The 21,495-nt window shown below is 35.1% G+C and overlaps 1 protein-coding gene across 22 annotated transcripts in view; it reads left to right on the top strand.

Moving 5' to 3' along the window:
* Positions 1-21,495, top strand: part of LOC100114841 (glucose transporter type 1) — an 81,205-nt gene that overhangs the window by 51,775 nt on the left and 7,935 nt on the right. For 6 of the 22 annotated variants that reach the window (XM_016986465.3, XM_032600063.1, XM_016986464.3 and 3 more), the window contains 11 exons: positions 620-730; positions 840-860; positions 1,382-1,477; positions 2,203-2,363; positions 3,278-3,637; positions 4,160-4,391; positions 4,478-4,690; positions 7,642-7,866; positions 8,665-8,804; positions 10,952-10,981; positions 18,589-18,686. In XM_016986465.3, the coding sequence (XP_016841954.1) occupies positions 620-730; positions 840-860; positions 1,382-1,477; positions 2,203-2,363; positions 3,278-3,637; positions 4,160-4,391; positions 4,478-4,690; positions 7,642-7,866; positions 8,665-8,804; positions 10,952-10,981; positions 18,589-18,686 (1,687 nt within the window). Of the gene's footprint in view, positions 1-619; positions 731-839; positions 861-1,381; positions 1,478-2,202; positions 2,364-3,277; positions 3,638-4,159; positions 4,392-4,477; positions 4,691-7,641; positions 7,867-8,664; positions 8,805-9,050; positions 10,066-10,951; positions 10,982-13,721; positions 13,951-18,588; positions 18,687-19,253; positions 20,058-21,495 lie in introns of those variants that run through there. The other 16 variants (XM_032600068.1, XM_016986468.3, XM_032600084.1 and 13 more) reach the window with 14 other exon arrangements.

Below are 21,495 nucleotides of genomic sequence, written 5' to 3' on the forward strand. Positions count from 1 at the left end.
GGCCGCTAGTGCATGGCAGCGAGGACACGACTCGCGCGAAGCGTTATAATGTGTCCGGGAGGTAGTCTCTTGGGAGCGGCGACGCGCGACATAACACGTTCGCCTCCATGTATCCGAAACTCTAATTAGAGCGGCGCCGGAAATGCATATCGGCCGCGCGCGCGCTCGACACTTTTTCGCGTTTGGTTTTTATTCACTTTGTGCTGCCGGGCAGCTGTACGCCGCGCGTTCGCTCACTGGAAGTGGAATATTAAAGAAGTCCCGCGACATCGGGTTTTTCGAAATGAGAACGCAGTTATGCGGGAAGTTAATGTTGAGCTTCGCCTGTACGCAAAACTTGCACTGAAATGAGATTTTTCTGAGCGGCGAATTACTCATTATCGAACCCCGCGAATTTTCGAAGCGGAAACTTTTCCACGCGTAATTTTGGCATCTCATTACTGCCGTTTAATATAACGCTTAATTAGCGCGTTTTCGTACACTTCGCCGTTTGTAATTATTACGCGCGCGCGAATGGCATTATGTATTACTCTTTTATACGATTTGACGAGCTTAAGTTGGGCTATTTCATGAAAACTCGGAGGGGAAATGTTATAAATTGAAAATCTTTTTGATGCAGCACGAGTTGGATACCGTTCAGCAAGTGAAGGAAGAAATAGAGGAACTGCGGTCGTACGTGGATCGACTGGAGGAAAGCTCGCACCGAAGGAAACTTAGGCTTCTAGAGCAGGTGAAATTTGAATAATCGATGTGAACCGCATGAATTAAAAGGATTTCACTATATGCGGCTTGACTATTACTTGACTATACTAAATGTTTACTTTTTCTAAATGTTTCAGATTTTTTCATTTATTTCTTGTGTAAGCGCGTATCTTAAGTTATTTTTTATAAAATGTATACAATACGTATTATTACCATGGCACAGTTTATTTAGTTCATAAGGATTGATTTATGTTTGATATATTTTTATTTCTTACAAACAATGTATGTGCTATTTTATTTTTATTTGTTTCGTATCTGCGATGCGCATGTATCAAACGATGATATATTATTTTTGAATGTCATTTTTTTTATCACATTTATTCACACGTATTTTGTTTGTATGCATATTGATATATGGTTTGTATTTTAAAACACAGTATTCTGTCAACGCTACTTGCAGATTTATTCATACATTATATTGCTTTTTCATAATATTTTACAGTGTATGATGTATTTCGTCGCATGTAACACTGTTGAATAATGTCGAATAAAATTTTTTAAAAACAATTAATTTTTTTTATTTATTTTGCCAGATTTAAATTATATGTTATCGAATTAGAATAGAAAATTAAAAACACTTGTTGAAACAATTGCTGAATAAAATTTTCGTACGTTACAGGGGTTGACGTTCTTCCTGTCGTATGCGATACTGGCAGCAGTCCTGGGAATGCTGCAGTTCGGATATAACACTGGAGTTATAAATGCGCCAGAAAAGGTATTTATAAAAAAAGAGTTATCCCTTTCTACATGGCGCAGGAGTAGGAAAATCAAAGAACTTGATAAAGCTGTCTTGCGATTTTTGCACTATTCGGACTCTTTGCAAGAAACTGGCATTTGCCCTGGTAACCCCCTTTATCGATCAGTGTTCGCTGGTTTATCTTGATCTCTCACAGGAGCTATAGGCCGGCCGCCGGAGTCGATTGCAATATGCACGTGTGAGATATGTGTGTGCTATCGAAGCGACGAGCACATCACCGCGCGTACTGATCGCAACTGATGAACTGAATATTTTACATGAGATTATTAAAAAAACAATAAAATAAAAAGGTCGATTAACGCCCTTTTTTTCTTCTTAACAGTCAATAATCTTATAATCAGTTTGTTTATACTATTTTTTATTATTATAAAAATCGAGTGGTTAATTTGAAAAATTGCTCTTAACGATCACATTGACATATAATGATAAGAAGCTGTCGTAAATAGATTGCGCCTACACACAGCTTGGGAAAAGAAAAACACTAATGATGCCCAATTTTTATTTTCGCCCTCGACGTAGTCAGTGATTCCTCATTAAGAAGGCCAGCCGCCTTTCGAAAAACTATGCGATTCTTGAACTAGGTCATGCACGTTCCGGTTCTCATCTCCCCAATTAGATTAATCTGTGTCGACTGGTTCTCGAGGCCGGACGTCCTTAATTTCTCCGTCTCCTTTTTTCCGCAGAACATCGAATACTTCATGAAAGATGTGTACAAGGATCGATATGGCGAGGACATTTCCGAAGACTCGGTGCAGAGGCTATACTCGCTGGCAGTCAGCATATTCGCAATCGGAGGAATGCTCGGGGGCTTCAGTGGAGGGATCATTGCCAACAGATTTGGCAGGTCAGTATATAAATCCGGACTACTTCGAATACCGCTCGCTGCAGCTGGCTTCCCATTTGGAGTCAATTAGTATCTATCAACGCGTCTTTCAAACTTTCATAAAAGGCCGAATCTGTACAGAAAATACGAACTGGACGTGAATACACATCTGATGTCAAGGTCGTGCGCGTGTAATATTGTCGGTTCATTATTATTATGTTAAGTTGTACATGCCATGTAAAATTGTTCTATAAATTAATACATTTTGGAATATTGTTGAACATATCAAGTATGAAAAACAATTTTTTCGTTACATAGTTGTCGTTTTGAATATTAGCATGTCAACTTTTTTATATATATATATTTGACTCGTCAAAATCAAACATACCAAGTCTCGTTGTGGAGAAAACAAAACGCGTGTCTGAAAAAGTAAAAAGGAAATATTGAGAGAAATGCGGTGAAAGTTAAGAGAGCAAGAGAGGCATACTCGTACGTACAGCTAAGCAGAAGTAGTAGAGAACAGGGTCAGGTCAGACGTATTATACGCGTACGTATGATAGATGTAGGCTTGAACGTGTTACTCGCGTAAACTTCAAACACTACTCTTCAAGTCTTTTTCTGGGACAAGAGCGTGCAGGATACCTCTTTTAATAGGGAATATTATATGCTGCTAACCGGTCGTACACAAATCATACCGCACGCATACGCTATTAGTAAGAATCGCGTATTCAAAAGTTAACTAGTTCATTGATGAAATATTGACGGTCTGTTCAATACTCGTTTAACTTATAAATTAGCTCGTACAGCGCGAATATGTACTATTGGTTATTTAATCAGCGATCAATTTAATCGAATAGCTGAATAATTAACGCTGCACTTTGCATTTCGTACAGCGGTTCGACGTGCCGGTTAACGATAGTTGCTTAAAATTGCAGGAAGGGCGGACTGCTGCTGAACAACGTTGTGGGTATCCTGGGTGCCTGCCTGATGGGCTGCACTAAGATCGCCCACTCGTACGAGATGCTGTTCGTGGGGCGTTTCGTCATCGGCGTTAACTGCGGCCTCAACACGTCCCTCGTGCCCATGTACATATCGGAGATAGCGCCGCTAAATCTGCGCGGCGGCCTTGGCACGGTCAATCAGCTCGCGGTCACCATCGGCCTACTCGTCTCCCAGGTCCTCGGCATCGAGCAGATCCTCGGCACCAACGACGGCTGGCCCGTGCTGCTCGGCCTCGCCATCTGTCCGGCTGTGCTGCAGCTGCTGCTGCTGCCCTTCTGCCCCGAGTCGCCTAGGTGCGTATACTCGTCTTTCTCTTCGTCTATGCACTATAGGATTATATCTGGGCGGAGTTGTATTGCGCTTTTGCTCACGAGGGTATGAAGTAATAAGTAGTACAGAGCTCGATTGGTCAGACACGGGCAGACAATTTCTTGATGGAGTCTAATACAGTTGAATGCAATGAATTCTACTGACTGCTAACAATTCGCCGAAAAGAGTCAACATCTCGAGTCGACGTCGAGGAGAAAACATATTTGCTCGACCAAGATGAGACACCTGCAAACATTTATCTTGAATTACGCAGAGCTCATCGAGATTTTTCGAGAGGCACTGTATGACTCATGAATAATGCGAAGATCTCGACCGATCGAAAAAAGGGTATATACATAGAGTCAAGAGGCCGGCGTTGGAGGAGAGCACCAAAAGGGAGATAGAGAGAGAGAGAGAGAGAGAGAGAGAGAGAGAGAGAGAGAGAGAGAGAGAGAGAGAGAGAGAAAGGTGGTAATGAAGGATGCCCAATCCCGTTTCGGTTGCAGGTATTTGCTCATTACGAAGAAGTGGGAGGAGGAGGCGCGCAAGGCTCTGAGGAAGTTGCGGGCGAGCAATCAGGTGGACGAGGACATAGAGGAGATGAAGGCCGAGGAGCATGCCCAGCAGGCAGAGGCCACCATCTCCATGTCCGAGCTCATCTGCAGCCCGACCCTGAGGTCACCCCTCATCATTGGCGTCGTCATGCAGCTGTCGCAGCAGCTCTCCGGTATCAACGCTGTGAGTACATTGTCCTTTGATTCATCAAGTCTCTCGGTCAATTATCGGCATTTAGAACTGTTTGTAAACGTTGCATTGTTCCACAGGTTTTCTACTACTCGACGGACCTGTTCACGACGTCGGGCCTGCCGCACGAGCGCGCCAAGTTCGCGACAATCGGCATCGGCATCATCATGGTCATCATGACCCTCGTCTCCATTCCACTGATGGACCGCACCGGCAGGCGGACTCTGCACCTCTACGGCCTCGGCGGCATGTTTATCTTTTCCATATTCATCACTATTTCGTTCCTTATAAAGGTGAGTAAACGGCATTCAGACTGGCGTCTTTCCACTTCTTCGTCGCACGTCGCCTACAGCCGAACTCATATAATATCTGCGCATTCATGGAATGTTATATATTATATACATACGCTCTCTAAATCTGAAAGAGTGAAAAATGACTCATTTCGAGTCATTTTTCACTCTTGGCAAAGAGTGACTCAATTTTGCCTCTAATTCGAGTGATTTTTCACTCTTTAGAGTCATTTTTCACTCTTTCCGATTTAGAGAGCGAATTTTCTCGAGAGCTTTGTGTTTGCTCGGGCTGTTCGAGCTTCAGAACGAAAGTTTAGCGATTTTTCTCAAGTCTCGCTTACTCGACTATCTCGCGGAGAGGAGCCTGCTCCAGTTGCGAAGTCGGAAGACTTTTCGACCTGGTTTCCGAAGTCGCTTTCCAACAGCCCGCGCTGCTAATGTGAGAATCGCCAAATATTTGATTGATTGGACGAAACGCGACGTGAATGTGCGCGAAAATACGAAAGAACTTTTGAAGACCGTATTGCGATGAGAGAGTTTCGCTTTAATCTATAATACCGACAAACTATATGAGAGTGCCCTACTGATGGAGAACAAGTGACTAACACTTATTGTGCGGCTCATGATAAAAGCTTATACACTCACCTTATCGCGGCAGCAACGTTAGGCGGTAAAAGGATAAGAAACGGGAGTGTGCTTTCTTGCTGTACACGTACATTGAATATTCTAATACAATCACCTCATGTATCATGCACCTTGGTGTGGGGTGCATTTTAACACTTTGTTCACAGCTGGAGTGCGGCATAACATAACATTTTGCACCGACAGTGTGAGAGTATTACTATGATAACACTGCTCCGCAATGTCGACTTTATAAATACATATTTATTGAATATATACTTATATATTATACTCTCATCAACTTTACTCATTTTCTGTTAATCCCTATCATTCATTTAGTGCGTAAGGTATCCCACAACACCTGCATGTAAAAATGGCATTCACCGTCAAGTTTCTTTCGATTAATTTATGTTTCAAATTTTAGTGTTTTCATTTCGAGGTCGCAAAGGGTATCCGAGCTTACTAGTTTATTGAAATTTTGCAGTTTATTCACTCCTAGCTAAAGTGAACGTGCTGGAGAAAATTGATGGAACTATGCATCACACTATCTGAAAACAAACTGAAGACTTTACCATTTCTCTCATCTCACGTGAGAGCACTAATCGTAATGAGAAATCTGCTCAGATACCCAAGCGATCGGCGTGATTTTCTCTTTTCGATCCTCTTTCCATACGCTTCAAATTTCCCATTTCCCGTCCCCACCCCCCTCCCTCTATCATCTGCCTCTTTCGTGAACTGTCTGGAGGAGATTCTAATCTAGCGCCCGTTATGTACATTATCAGCTTATGTTTTAGCTGGCTCAAACCTGTTAGTCTTGCTTTCCATTTCGCGGATGCGACATATTCGCATTGTTTACGTGCAATTTGTACTTTATCATATATGATTAAACGCAGCCGACCGTTACAGGCTGATGTGATATAAAGATTATTTCTAACTTGTCATCTGAAAAAGTAATGTAAGATCAATGTTCATACGTCTTTTATTCATGTCCTTCATTTTAAACATTGTTAATTTCCGTATCGTCCATCAGCTTTCATAATATTATATACTTACTTAGGGGGTCGAAAAGTTAATTCAAATCCAGATTTCTGCCCACAAAACAGCAGACGACTAAAGTAACTAATTTGCACATAAGAAATAATAAAAACAAAATTACAGTAAACCACGAATTGAGTTGTCCTTCATAATGTAATTATTTATCATTTTAGAAAGTTTGATGTTTGTATGTCAATAATATTCCTACAGTATAAATTGTGAATTACGTGGCCAGAACCTTATTCTGTGGGGTATTTAGATATAAACTTCGAACCTTATAAAATTATGGATAATTACATTCTGATGGGTAACTATGTCGGGGTTTATCATAATTTTGTTTTTATCATCTGTTATGTGCAAATCAGCTTCATTTGTCACCTGCTATTTTGTAGGTCGGAATCTGGATTCGAATTGATTTTTGAAGACCCTTTAGAATTCGAATTCTTCAATATAAGGAATTGATTTTTCTTTAGACTGAGATGATTTCTCGCACTTTAATTGAAGATCATTAGACTTTAAAATTTATCTTGTTATGCAACAACGAATTTCTTTGATAATAATTTTTGGCGATAAACCTTTATCTTACGACTATCAGAGAATTTTGTATGAAATGTATATGTACATAACTTCAAAATAGGCTTTCCACCAACATCACAATCGAAAGGCACAACTTGTGAAAACAAAAATCTTTAAGCCATTATTGACCAATGGAGACATGTAATTATTAAATGTAGCACCCTGTTAGAGTCAATAAAGCTCTAAATGTAAAAGAGCCTATAAGTTTTGCTGTTAATATTTGTCGTCACCTAACATGCTCACGCATCTTTAAAGAAAGGAGTTGCACTAGTTGTTACTAATCCAAGCTTTTGTAAGATATTATAATATACATTCAACTGAACTAATCAATTTCAATATAACATGTGGTGGTTGTAAGTTCACGCAACACGCAATTCAAAGAAACGTTGCTTTGAATATGCATATTTTTCATCTGTGTTTTAACAGCTAACGCTTCCGATGGTTGAGAAAGTTCAACATATTGGAATAACTGTTGAGGTAAAAGTCAATTTTCGGTAGAATACCCCATATTAAAAGGATTGCAATGAAAGGATAAAATACAAATGAGGAGTGACGCAAAAGTTGTACATAATTCTGAAAGAGATTCGTATACACAGGATTGAGCTGCATGCAGCATGACACATTTTTCGGTTTTATTTTAAGTTGAAAAAAAAATTATTCGAGTATCCTGGCGCTCCTCCAGCAGCTCAGGAAAGGAGAACTCGATTCTACTGCCCTGATAGGAGTTTTTTGGTTACGTACAGGAAATGATAGACTGGATGTCGTACCTGGCGGTCGTCTCGATCCTCGGCTTCGTCGTGTTCTTCGCGGTGGGGCCGGGCTCGATACCCTGGATGATTACGGCCGAGCTGTTTTCCCAGGGCCCGAGGCCTGCAGCCATGTCCATAGCGGTCCTCGTCAATTGGATAGCCAACTTCCTCGTTGGAATTTGCTTCCCAAGCATGAAGGTAAGCTTTACACGACGATTTTCACATTATCCTTATGCTCAAACGAGAATTATGCGTAATGTCGAATGACTGGGGCTTTCATTTAAAGTCGCGTTCGTAGTCTATAAGCTGCGCGTCTTCATTTCACCCAAATGTGATGAGGTAGGTTTAATACCTGACTAGCAAGTTCAAAGGCTGCAGTGGCGTATACGAATGTTACTGCGATTTCTCAGTTTCTCTCTTGTCTTGCGGATAGAAATGAAGATACGCCAGCCTTAGTCATTCTTAGTAATTACTACACAGTACGCCTCGAGCTGTACATGCTCTCTTTCTTTCTCTGACATGTACATCTGCATAATAAAGATTTGACTTGTATGCATTATCTTGATATATTTTTAAAGTACGATATACATCGACATCATGTCGCGTTAACATCGTAGGCAAAATATCTCTAAAAACCGAATTCTAGTCAAGGCACGTTTTCCGTGTTCTTTCAATTTTGTCCGCGTCGATACTGCAGTTGAACATTTGCATAGCAGGTACATTCGAAAAGCAAAATGTAGGCTCGTTCAAGCTAGATGGTACAGTACAATGCAAAATGTACCGCATTTTACGACAGGATAGCAGTCAATGAATAATAAACGATGCGGACGTAACTCTGAATATCGAATCTCGTTATGTATGCTGGACCTCTGTGGAAAAAATGATCTTGAAATTCTAGACAGTAGCGCGCACTTTTGGATCGCATTGTAATATTTTTCATAAAGCTATGAAAATCAATGGGCACGATGATACCACTGTTTTTTACCTCTATTGCAGAACCACCTCGAAAATTACACGTTCCTACCGTTCAGTGCATTCCTAGCGGTCTTTTGGATCTTCACGTACAAGAGGGTCCCCGAAACCAAGAATAAGACCTTCGAAGAGATTCTAGCATTGTTCAGGCATGGTAATGGCAGGTACGCAACAAAAAATTTCATTATTAGAATAATAATTGTTGATACAATATATATAAAACAACACGCTATATTCACACCTCCACAATCTGACACTTGCTCTTTTTCTTATATTATTTACTTAATTTTATGATTTTTTTACTTATGTTGATGAAGAATTTATTTTTGCCGTTTATTCTTATGTTAATACGTCACACAATTTTTGCGGCATTCACCAGTACACACAATGTTTTTATTTTTCTTTTTTAGGTTTGATCGATGAGTTTCTGTAACTTTATTTTGGCTGCTCGCACAAACCGACCGCGTGATTATCTTTCACATGTTTTTTTCTTCTTGTTTATCTTATTCCTTTATATCTATGTATATAAAGAAAAAAATTATGGCTGCTGTACCGTTTTAAAGCGACAGACGTGTGTTTTTTCTTACTTTTGTAATGCAGAAAATGGAGGAACTTCGTCCATGACACCGTCTTATCGTACGGCTCGTGTTTCGTTGAGAGAAGAGCATACTTATGACTGCATTACGCCGAAAACAAACAAAATATAACGATAATAGCATTATTAATGTGCTCATTGACGAGGCTCTCAATGTTTCGGAAGGGCAAAAAATGCTGTGAACGAACCAGTCGAGTCAAAAAACCTTAATTTGGACAAGCCACGCAACGGGATTCTCAAAATATACGTTTCCGAAATGCCTACTTAAGAAGTGGGCAGCTTCTTAGTCTTTTCGTCAACGTGTTTCATGATTAATACGTCGTCGTCACTGCTGCTATCTGTCGAAGTGATTTAGATGTTTTGTTTTGTATCAGTATGACAAAAATTTACAGATGTTCTAGTTTTGCAAAAAGTTCGATCATCGGCTCATGTGCCTGCCGCATTTTTAAGTGATAAGAAACCTGCTGGATAACAAAGTTAGGATCGTTTAAAGTCTTTTTGTATTATGATTATTGTTATACGATATATACCGTTACTTTTGTTATATCAATTGCAGATTTTGTACATTGTCATACTATTGATGCCTCAAAATTTTTTTGTTGTTGTTATTCGTTTACTATTTCTGTATAATCCATAGACACCGAGGAACTGTTTTTTTTTAAATCGAAACTAATCTTATTATTCGTTATATTTATAACGTGTATCGAATGCTTCTTACTTAATTGCATTGCAGTAGCTGTATTTTTGTTTTCATAAAATCTACATCGCGTCTAAATAAATGCTCAATATTGTTTTCCTTTGTCAATTAAATACAGCACATATGACAAAAATTTGCAAGCATATGTACATTTTATTAAATTGTTATGATTAATACTAACATATTGTTAACATATCAATATATTTATACTAGCTCTTGGCCTTACTCGGTGAATATTGATGATGATGAAAATCGTGATTAAAATTTGACACCGTACCTTTACTAGAATATACAATTACAAAATAATAATATAAAAGAAAAAGCATAGGAATAATATTAATATATATGTGTATATATATCTATATCTATATATCTATATATATATATATATATATATATATATATATATATATATATATATATATATATATATATATATAATAACTTGTTCAGCACACATAAAGCACCTTTTGATATTAAAAAGAAATTTACAAATGGCACGAAACTTGTTTGTAATGTCTTGTTAAAATGAAATAAAATATAATTTTTTATTTACCAGAAACCTTAAAAAATTAACTTAATTTTTTATAAACCCTTATTATAATTACATAAATCACTCGATTGGACTCATAATCTTTCGGAATTAAACTTATATACCATGCAATCATCACCAATGATTCTAAAAAGACATCACGATGTAAAATTATGCAAGTTCCGCCTCAAGAGTATGTCTTCAATAATATATAGGCCCATAAAAGCTATAATTTGTGCATTATTCAAGGCTGATTACTCGAAATAAATTATTTTTTTAGTTGAAACTTTAATTTAAACATGTTTTTTTTCTTTTTTCTATTTATCTTGAGTTCTATACTATTCTAACACCGAAAATAGAGAACAGAATTTGACAGGTAATATTTCATTTGTTTTCTAATTTATCACAATAATACATTTACAATCACACACATTATTTTTATGAATTCATGGTATAATCACGCTTTTCTATATTATGTTAAATGTAGGAGCAGTGTGCGGGACAGCATAGTTTACGGGTGAGTTATCTCATATTCAGTCTTACATGTTTGGTTTTATTTTCCATTCTCCCTTATTTCACAACATCATATGAAAGAATTCTTGGCTTTATTAATTATCATATAATATCAATAAACCGTTATTACTCTAACGTTATTCTACTTCAACGTCGCGATATATTATATACTTCGATGCATGTTTTATTTATACATTTGTCGCTATATAGAACCTTCTCGAGAAAGTATGACAAAGGGATTATTTTTTAAGATACTCTTGTCGATATGCTTCAATCACAACTCCTTCACCATATAAGAATTTTAATCTGCTATTTTTGAGAGCTTATTCGCAAGAGTAAACCTAAAAACAAATATAATATTCGAGCTGATATAATTATAAGAGCGTCGAAATGTAAAATTGGCACAATCAAAATAAAAAAAAGAAGAAGAGGAAAGTGCTTAAGTACATAAGAAAATCACTTAGGAAATAATCCTGTACTATGGTGATTTTTCGTTCTGTATCAGGCTAAAAGTTACAATGACTGGCATGTTATGTTAAACTTAGATCATACGTTACGCGAGTTTTTATGCGCCTTAGCATTATATCATTAAAATTCATAAAATCATTTATATAGGTACCATTCAACATGAAAACCATCATTCATGAATCATGTTATATTATATATAGATGCATGGATCATTCATCGAATTATATATGAGAGCGTACGCATTTATCACATCTTCATATAGTTTATTGTTCTTTCGTAAAAATACATTTCACAGTTTCTATCTCTCTCTATATTATATATTGTATATTGCAAAAACTCAGGGCTATTATGTAAGAACCTCGTGTGTAATTCGCCGAAAAAGGATAATTGGAATAATTCGACGTTGTTAAGAAACCGCCAAACTGGCCAGTGTTGAAACGAAAAAAAACGATCTTGCCCTTCGAAAATAATCCGTTACATTTTTCGTTTTTAACAAAAATTAATGTTTTGTACTGATTCTTTGTATTGTAGGTTATTTACACACCATACCAGATTTTCGCTATACAAGAATTATTTGCCTTAGAGCCGCACAAGTACACGTAAAAATTGAGATGCAAAGATTTCGAGTGCACTCGACTTGACATCGGCTCTCAGGCGTACGGAATATGATTATTTTCGAGGGCGCGATATACGTGTCGCGAGAGAAAAATATTTGTTGAGCAAAAGAGAAACAGAAAAAAACTGCGGTCGAGAAGAAAAAAGAACGAGGAACAGGGGATAAAGTCAAGGAGCCGCATGACGACAGAGTTTTTCGGACATAAGAGCCCCGATCACTTAATTTTCTCCTCAGGGAGTTTTGCATTCGATAGCATGCTACTTCCGGCCTGTTTTACATAGACCCGATAATAAGTGTTAAACATCAGATGGGGAAGAAGAGATTCGAGAAAGAGTACGTGCACGTGCGCCGACTGATGCAGCGGCTCGGTGTGCAGTGTACAGATACATGCGTTTTCGATCTCTCTCTACCCTGATGTGACCCGCCCCCGTTGCCATCGAGCCCTTATTACATACCGTACGTCTCGCTCAGAGCTCGAGAGCAGACGTTTCATGTCAATCTAGCTGGCATGGAATTAATTGCGCTGTTGTATACAGCAGAGTTGCATGCTAGCGCTTATACACAAACTATGTCGCCCTAGTTTTCTTTTTTTTTATATTGCATATACATAAATGGTGTATATAATATTATCATGTACGAATATATATTTCGTGCAGTTTTCCAACTTCAAGCGCGGCAGTTTGTCAAACTCAATCGTGTACACCCAGATCATTCTGTATCGCAAATGTATTCACATACAACCTATGCGCGAATAATTAACAGGGGCATGAAGTGAATTTATTAATCTAGATGTCATTGATGTGAAGAAGGTGCTGTTAATCTAATTGAAATGACAGCTATTCTGTTATAACATTATCTGAATTAGAAGTTAAAATTATTCTGAAATTTTATAGGATTAAAAAAAATAGTTGCTTTGGTCAAATTATATTTTTTGTCTAATGTAGACAGTTACAATCACTATGAATTAACAGCATTCTTTAACTAATTTTAGCAACATAAATATATATGTTTTGTTGTGCATTAAATACTTATAAGTTTTCTATAAGAAATAATACCGGTTAGAAAATAATGTATAAAAATCATATAAATAATCATATACAAATCATAAAGATCAAACATGCTTTTTGATGTTTCGCCTCTACAAGTAGATTCAATGAGTGTTTCATGTAATTTTTTAATTAAAGTTTATATTTATAACGTATAATTTACAGTAACTTAAAGTAAACATTTCAAGCATATCAAACCGCTCATTAACAAAAATTATGTGCTATGCTCAAAATGATAATATCGATGATACCTATTTAATTATTTTAGCCTATGAGATAAAATAAGAATTATATTTATTATAATTATTAGTATAATTAGCCCGTAATTGTTGTGTTGAAAAATTTTGTTGTGTTGAATTGTGAATAGGTATTCATTCGGATTTCGTGCATAAAAGGCCCGTATAAATATTTAATTGTCATTGTTATTAGAGAATCTCTATCATTTTCTGAAAAGTGCGTCCTGCGCTTACATAAAAATCACTAAAGCAAACAAGGAAATTTAAAAAAAGAAAAAGATGTTTTATATAGAGCGCGAATTCGTTATAAAACAATCCTATTCAACAACAGTATATGTTCGCCACTCGATGGCTATGTGTAACGTTGTTGTATTCCAGGGACGAAGAGTTCGCCACTAACTCTAGCAGGGAGACGATCCTATCTGACGCCACAACTGCCAACAATATATCCACGCTACCGTTGATAGTTCATAATAATTCTTAAATATTTATACAAAATTCAATGGATATACATTTAGATAAACTTATATAATGACCAGCTATATATAGATGGACAAAAAACTTGACCGATGCGACTTATGTGCATTTGTATCAGACACGACTAATACTGACGTATATATATATATATATATATATATATATATATATATATATATATATATATATATATATATATATATATATATATATATATATATATATATAATATGAATAATATTATGTAAATATGTTGTTTTAAGATGAATAATAATCAAAAAATTGAAGTACGGTAGCATACATACAAAGTTTTTAAAAAATTTATTATTTTATTAAATTTACAATAATAAGGTATACATAAATATCAAAGGTATACATGAATATCAAAAAATGGTTTTACATGAAATTAAAATCTATAACGCATAAGAATAAAAAAAAGGATTTTTATAAATAAAATACTATAAATCAAATAATATAACATATTGTTTGAAGTTATAATATTATTGCACTACTTATTTAAGATAGCACATTTAATAAGTAACTTATTATTACATTTTTATTAGTGTTTATTGAATTTATAATCAAAAGAATTCATGATGACATTTTTATAAAATATATTTCTTTTGTAAACCATCATACGTTTTTACACGTAAAGTTTTCAAACTATTTGTGCGACACGCTATATCATATTTGTTATAAAATTGTATAAAATACACAAAATTTGTCAATCTGTTATAGATATGTAGAATCAACAGTGAATAAATTAAACTGTCTAACTAAGTAAAATAGATATTTTACAAATATACGTATAGTTCTTACTTTACGTATATAATTGACAGCAAAATCACAATACGTCTGTCTAATTAGAATGCCAAACATATACAGTCAAAGCGCGCAAACCCTTTGAAGTGAACAATATATTCCACTGCAGCATTACAATATTTTTGAATACGATATTTCATCGGATTCTCGTGAAATTCCTTATACAAGGGATTAGTAATAAATAAATTCGCAACAAATTCATTGTCAAATTCGTTAAGTATATTAGTAACACCAAAATCCTGCTATGCCAAATTTCAAGTACGACTTTTTTTAAAAAAGAATGTTTAACACATGCTCCAACATAAAGTGCGTGGTTTATTACAACTGAGTGAGGAAAAAAGAATCACATTTAATTCCTACCTCCACTCTATCTTCCAAGACCGCGCGGAAACCAATAAAGTATAAAGTATACACTATAAATTGAGGTTAGAAAATAAATGTGTAGAACTATTTTACTTCCTCCGCACCGATCTAGTACTAACTTTACAATGAATATAAGTTAAAAAATTCAGTACAGATGCTGCACTTTATGTGTAAACCTGCATGTATACTTTATTTAATAAATTCATTGTATATTTGTGAGTATACTTTTATTAATATGTTATGTTCATTAATCATTAATTACTTAATCGGGAATTACCAAAAATTGCAATAAAACCGTATGGTATCCCAATTTTGTAATGTATATTTCCATTGTGCTTCAAAGGGTTAACATTTATACCGAATTCACTGATTAGGCGATTTATGTTCATTTTGTGTAATACGTATTTATAATACTTTTTTTTCACACAAATTTCTTCTAAATAATTTCTGATTTACAAGATACAGTTTATAAGATTGTGATTCTACTGTGCAATACCAACCAATAACATTCACATAAAGATTTAATTGGTGTATTTCGATAAAATTTCCACTTATGGTGTGAATGTATATTAGCTTATAAGCACTATTATATGCTCTATTGCTCAAGCTATGATAGGATTATACCAAATTTTACATCATCAAAATTTTTGTTCCAAACACAAATGGATAAAGATTGTTAGATTACTAATATCAGATTTATTATATAAGAGTGATCTCTATAGTTTTAAAAACAATTTTTTCAAATAAAGATACAATTTTTTAAGAACAAAGAAACTGTGAAATGCATTACGTATGATTGAACTAAAAGAAATGTATTATGCATAAATTACATTTATAATTATTAGTATAAATCTAATCAAACAAAACATATATCTATAAGCTACAAAAATGAACATATTAATAAATAAGCATGTCAGGCTATAAACTTGCATCTTATGCATAATACGATGATTTCTTTAAATGCGTCTCGTGCACGACTTGGAAAATATTTATAAAAATAGTCTGTAATAATTAATTATATAGTATAGACTATAATGTATATTCTTTATCTGGCCAATTTCTGCGCGTAGAACGGCAATACCTTTGCACTGCTTTTTTGTAACGCTAAAATTTTCGTCACTTAGGAGTAATTTTACTGTTATAGATAGAGTTTTTGTTTTCTAATCGATACTTACATCGTTAAAACAAAAGGGAAGATGTATGAATGACAACTTAACGTCTCAATATGTAAATAATTTTCCTTTTCGTATGCAAATAAGAATGTAAATATGATAAAAATAATCAGTGCGTCGTTTATACATTTTTTACAAAAAGAAAGCTGAGATTTACTTAGAATTATTTTCTAAAATTAAAAATAAAAATAAATTAAGTGGTTTTAAGACGCTATTGAAAAAATTTGTACAGCTTACTAAACATAAGTTTTACATTAGTCCAGACAACAAGTGTGGGCATAAATTTAAAATGAAAAGATTGCTGCATGATTCAAAATACTTGAAAAAATTATGTGAAAATAATTTTTTTGATGGTTATTGATTAATTTTTAATGATTTTCATGGCCACCTACGCACAGAATTAAGTACAAAAGTATATTACTAACTATTATTCTATACCATTCGAGTGATAGAACGTGCCTAAGACTTCTGAAGGCAACAAAAGTACACATTAAAAATTATAACACATACCAAAAGATTTACTTTTACAGTTAAGAATCCACTTCTCATAATAGTAATTTGTCACACATATAAGATTCAAAATTTGTAAATATGTTGTTCTCTGGCATATATAAGGAAAGAAATGACTATACTTAATTAGTGAGTTTCAAACCTTATCTTTTAGAAGGAAATATTAATAGAAGCATTATGATTCTTTAGGAAATGTATGGGTACTAACTACACTAACGCTATAGGAGATATTCAATAAAAATGATGAATATAGACATAATATTATATTATAGACTTTTCATTCCAATAAATTTTAAAAAATGTATGGTGTTCATCATTGTTATTATAGAGATAAGTCTTTCTTGCGCCTCCGTTACTTGAAGCACATAATGAAATATTTATTATACTCATATTCTTTTCTTTTGAATGTAAAAAGGTATAAAAAAGCTGTCTACATTACTTTATTTTGCTGAACCGTACGAAGACTAGCACCATTCAGATTTCCGACAAAGACTAGCATAAGTCAAAGAATGAATAAAAAAGAAGATTACATATTATCAAAATAAAACTAATAAAATTGCACTATTTTTGACATTGCCGAAATTTTTTTTTAATTCCAAAATATTATCAGAATTTTAAAATTTAAATTTTTTTTCAAAAATAATCAATTGGTCCCTGGTAAAAATGTTCACCAATTGTATGTCACCGCTTGTTCAACTCTTGAATATTTGGCCAATGTTTTCAGTATCGGTTAACGAAATTTTTAAATAGTGAAAAACATCAAATAAACTTTATTTAGAACACACATAACATATTCACAATGTTATTCTATCGATGAACGAATATTAGATAAAAAATTAACTCCACTTATACCGCGAAATCAGTAAATTAAACAATGGTGTTAGTACATATTTATACAAGGAACAGCGTGCTGTTCCTCACATATATAGATATACTAATCAATGTTATCTTCTTGTATATATTCATGTAACTGTTCTTGTTCCCTGTTCTTCTTTGCTTGTAACGGGCCTATCCACTACTAGCAAATTCGGCCGTCACTTCGCGGGCCAGTCATTTTTATGGTGGAAATTTTTACCAGGGGTTTTATTGAAAAAATCTGAATTGTGCTAAGTACTTTTCATTTGAAAATCTGCATGGTACTTGTCTACGTATGGGCCAGCAACATTTCTTAATTGAATAATTTAATAACGTGTTTTTTTGCTATAAATGAAGCCTATTTATACTACAATTAACTTATTTACGTAAACATAGATACAATATAAAAGCATAAATTGCGTTGTAACTTATTTCATAAATGCTCAAAAGTTTTGACGCAAATATTGCGTTGTCTGGTGAAGTGCAAAACAAATACCCCTGACGTTATTGTCATTATATAAAAATTCATTTTCTGAGCCACAGTATCATAGTCAAACCAATAATAAAAAGCTACGGATCTTATATAGCAATCACCAAACACTGCACTAACACCTGTTATAGGTATATATATATATATATATATATATATATATATATATATATATATATATTAAGCACGACTTTAATCTAGCACTTTTGGATTCTTTTATAACATAAATTCATGATGTACTGAAAGCAATATCATAAAACAATTTAGCTTCTATTGACCAACAAAAATATCGACTGATTAGAATTTCATGCATTGTTTTATGATTTGTTCACTTAATGCGACTCATGCCAATCATTCTTACACGTTTGCTAAGTAGCAGAATCGAAGATACATGAAAATCGAAGTATGTACGCGATGCGATATAGAAATACAGAGCTCGAATTAACAACGGAAGTGGTAAATCCTGACTTCAAAAGATTTTTCGATCAAACCCAAGAAAATAAAGAAAATAAAAGAAACAGAAAAGAAAGAAAAAACGTGGCGTGATATTTTCCAGGAGCATGCTAAACTGTGTGAATGCGTTAGAGGGACACATTCCACCGCCCGAGAGTGCAGCCTTGATGGTGGCCGAGGAGAAGCCACGTCCTGACACATGTAAGGCTTCAAGTATCAATCATCCCAAATCTATATAACTCGATATCATAATCCTTTCACCCGATGTCCTTATCAGACACGGCCATGCAAAAATATGATTATGTATATATTTTACGCAATGATCATCATCTCATTATCTCTCCGTCCATACCATCACTATCTCACTTTTATTCTTCTATCAATTTTATCATTTTAACATTATGTTTCGTATACATGACGAGATAAATAATGTTTTTTTTTTATTAAAATACAATAGTTTACATTCTTTTATTATTTTATTTAGTGTACGGAAAATCTATTTTCCAAAATTATATTAAATTTTAACCGAGTTATTGTTGGAGAATTTTTTGAGACCGGTAAGAACAAGTTTATACAAGTCATATTATCATTTCTTCAGAAAGATGTATAAACATACAGAGAAGAAACATTATCTCAAATTGCGAAACTCGTCACAGTGTCATCAAAACACATTAGCTCATTCTCTGCATGTTACCAGTTATTTCTGTATATGTAAATCCGTTGATTCGTAGTTTTTTTGTAAGGTCATAATTTTCCTTTTATTTGCAGACTTTCCTTCTACGTTTGAAAGTAATCCAAAGTAGGTAAATGTAAAGTAACCACCTTTTGACGTCGACGTGAGAGACCGCAAAAGGTGTCAATTTATCCTTTAACGTTCAAATGACCTGTTATTCCGTCGTAACTTGATTTCCATCAATAGAGTATGTAATATATCGTTGCTCCGTACGAAGACTAGCACAGTTCAAATCTTCAAATGGAAACCAGCACAACTCACGATTTGCCGCGAAGAGTAGCACAGTTCAGAAATGCCACCAATAGTAGCACAACTCACTATTTTCCGCGAAGACTAGCACAACTCGCGAGTTATATTACTTAAAATGTGAGTATTTTACGTTTTTATTGGATTATTGGGTTAGTTAAGTTCATGAAAACCTTGGACAAAGACAGACAAACCTCCATATTTTAAAAAGTTTCGAAAATTACAAAAAATTATTGTATTTGTGAAAACAATTTTAAATTCGGTAAAAAATTGTAAATTGTGAATAATTAAAAATATTCATAAGGGATAGTTTGAGTTGTGCTACTTATGACGGTGAATTTGAACAGTGCTACTATTCGTAGGGAGCGACGATATACTCTACTGATTAAAATATTATGACATAAAGAAAAAATTCAAATCGAGCCTTTCACGTCGACCATGTCATTTGTTAATATTGAGTGACCAAAGAAGATGCTTTAGTATATTGAATTCTCGGTGTGTGTTTTCAAGTAATTTCATAGAAGTGATTTATTGTTTTTTACTTTGTATTATTTGTAAAATAAATATTTATGAATATGGTTATAGCTCGAAAATGCTTCTTATTATTGTTTTCTGTATCATATAAAATTTTTTTATGTTCAGTATACGTTAATTACATATGATTTCTTTATCAATTTTATTTGTTTTCTATAATAAAACTTCCTGTTCAATGCGCTTATCTTCGGTACACTTTAATGTTAGGGACGATTCTAATATTCATACATAGTCGCATCACGATTGAATAGTATCGATTCATTCTTGCATGAAAAAAATGACAATTTTTCTAAATCGATCGCATCCACGGAGTATTATAATATGATAATGAAACATTTTTGAATAAAGAAACTTTTCAATATTTCACATCGAAGCAGAGAAACGGCGCACATAGTGTACGAATCAGTCGATAGAAGATTTAATGCTATGATTTATTTTCTCGCAAGGCGGTGAGAACATTTTTCAAAATCATCCAAAACTCTTCATAAAAAAGAGCTCCATCGCCTCGCATACTCATCATCATCGCATCTTTCAAACCCCCTTTTTACGAACACCCATACATCATACTTCCCGAGCGTCACGTACCCACACAGACATACCTACAACGCACGGTCAGTTCCGCACGCCTTGTTCTACTGAAAACCCCCAGAGCACGGTAATAACAGCAGCATCGGCGACAGCAACAGCGACGAGAACACCTGGTCGGAAAACCAGACGCCTCCGCAGCGCCATAAAGAAAGCCTCAGGATTGCGCTGAGAAAAAAAGGGCCCGCACTCACGGATGACAGAAGACGCGGCAAGGATGTAACGTTCCATAGCGAGGGAAGAAGTTCATGCAACGAGAGAAAAATAGAAACCGGGCGAAAACCTGGATAAAGTGTCGAATCGAGATATTTATTATGGTAACGTGCGTACATACATAACGCACTTACGTGTGTGTTCGCGTGTGTGTGTTCAGGGGAGCCGAACGCAGGATTGCCTACATTTTTTCCGAACGACACCGACACGCGGCTGGGCTCTGGCTGGGCGCCAGCCGGCATTGTAGCGCAATAACTCACTCGCTATATATATTCCCTTCAACAGCCCATCCTCACATACACACAGACACCTGCAGCTACTTGCTGCAAGAGATAATGCGTGTACAGCTGCGCACACGGACGCGTTTTGCTGCAGCGTGTGAGCTCTTTCTCTCACCTAGATATAGAACTGTGTAATATGGGTCAAGAGACGTATACGCGCGCAACGCTCCTTTTCACTATTGTCACGCGAGAGCTTCTCTTGTGTATATATATATATATATATGCTTCAGATGACTAACTGTTACACACTATGCGGCATACTCATCACGCACGTGCGAAATACGCGCGTACCTGCGGTACGCGAGAAGACTTCGAAGGAGCACTATGCTCGCCCTATCGGATATTTTATACACGATGATGAGAGAAGAACGAGGGAAAGAAACCTCGCCTTCTCCGTCTTTTTCTTCTACTTTTTTTC

This window comes from Nasonia vitripennis, chromosome 1 (assembly GCF_009193385.2).
Source record: "Nasonia vitripennis strain AsymCx chromosome 1, Nvit_psr_1.1, whole genome shotgun sequence".
Lineage (NCBI taxonomy): Eukaryota > Metazoa > Arthropoda > Insecta > Hymenoptera > Pteromalidae > Nasonia > Nasonia vitripennis.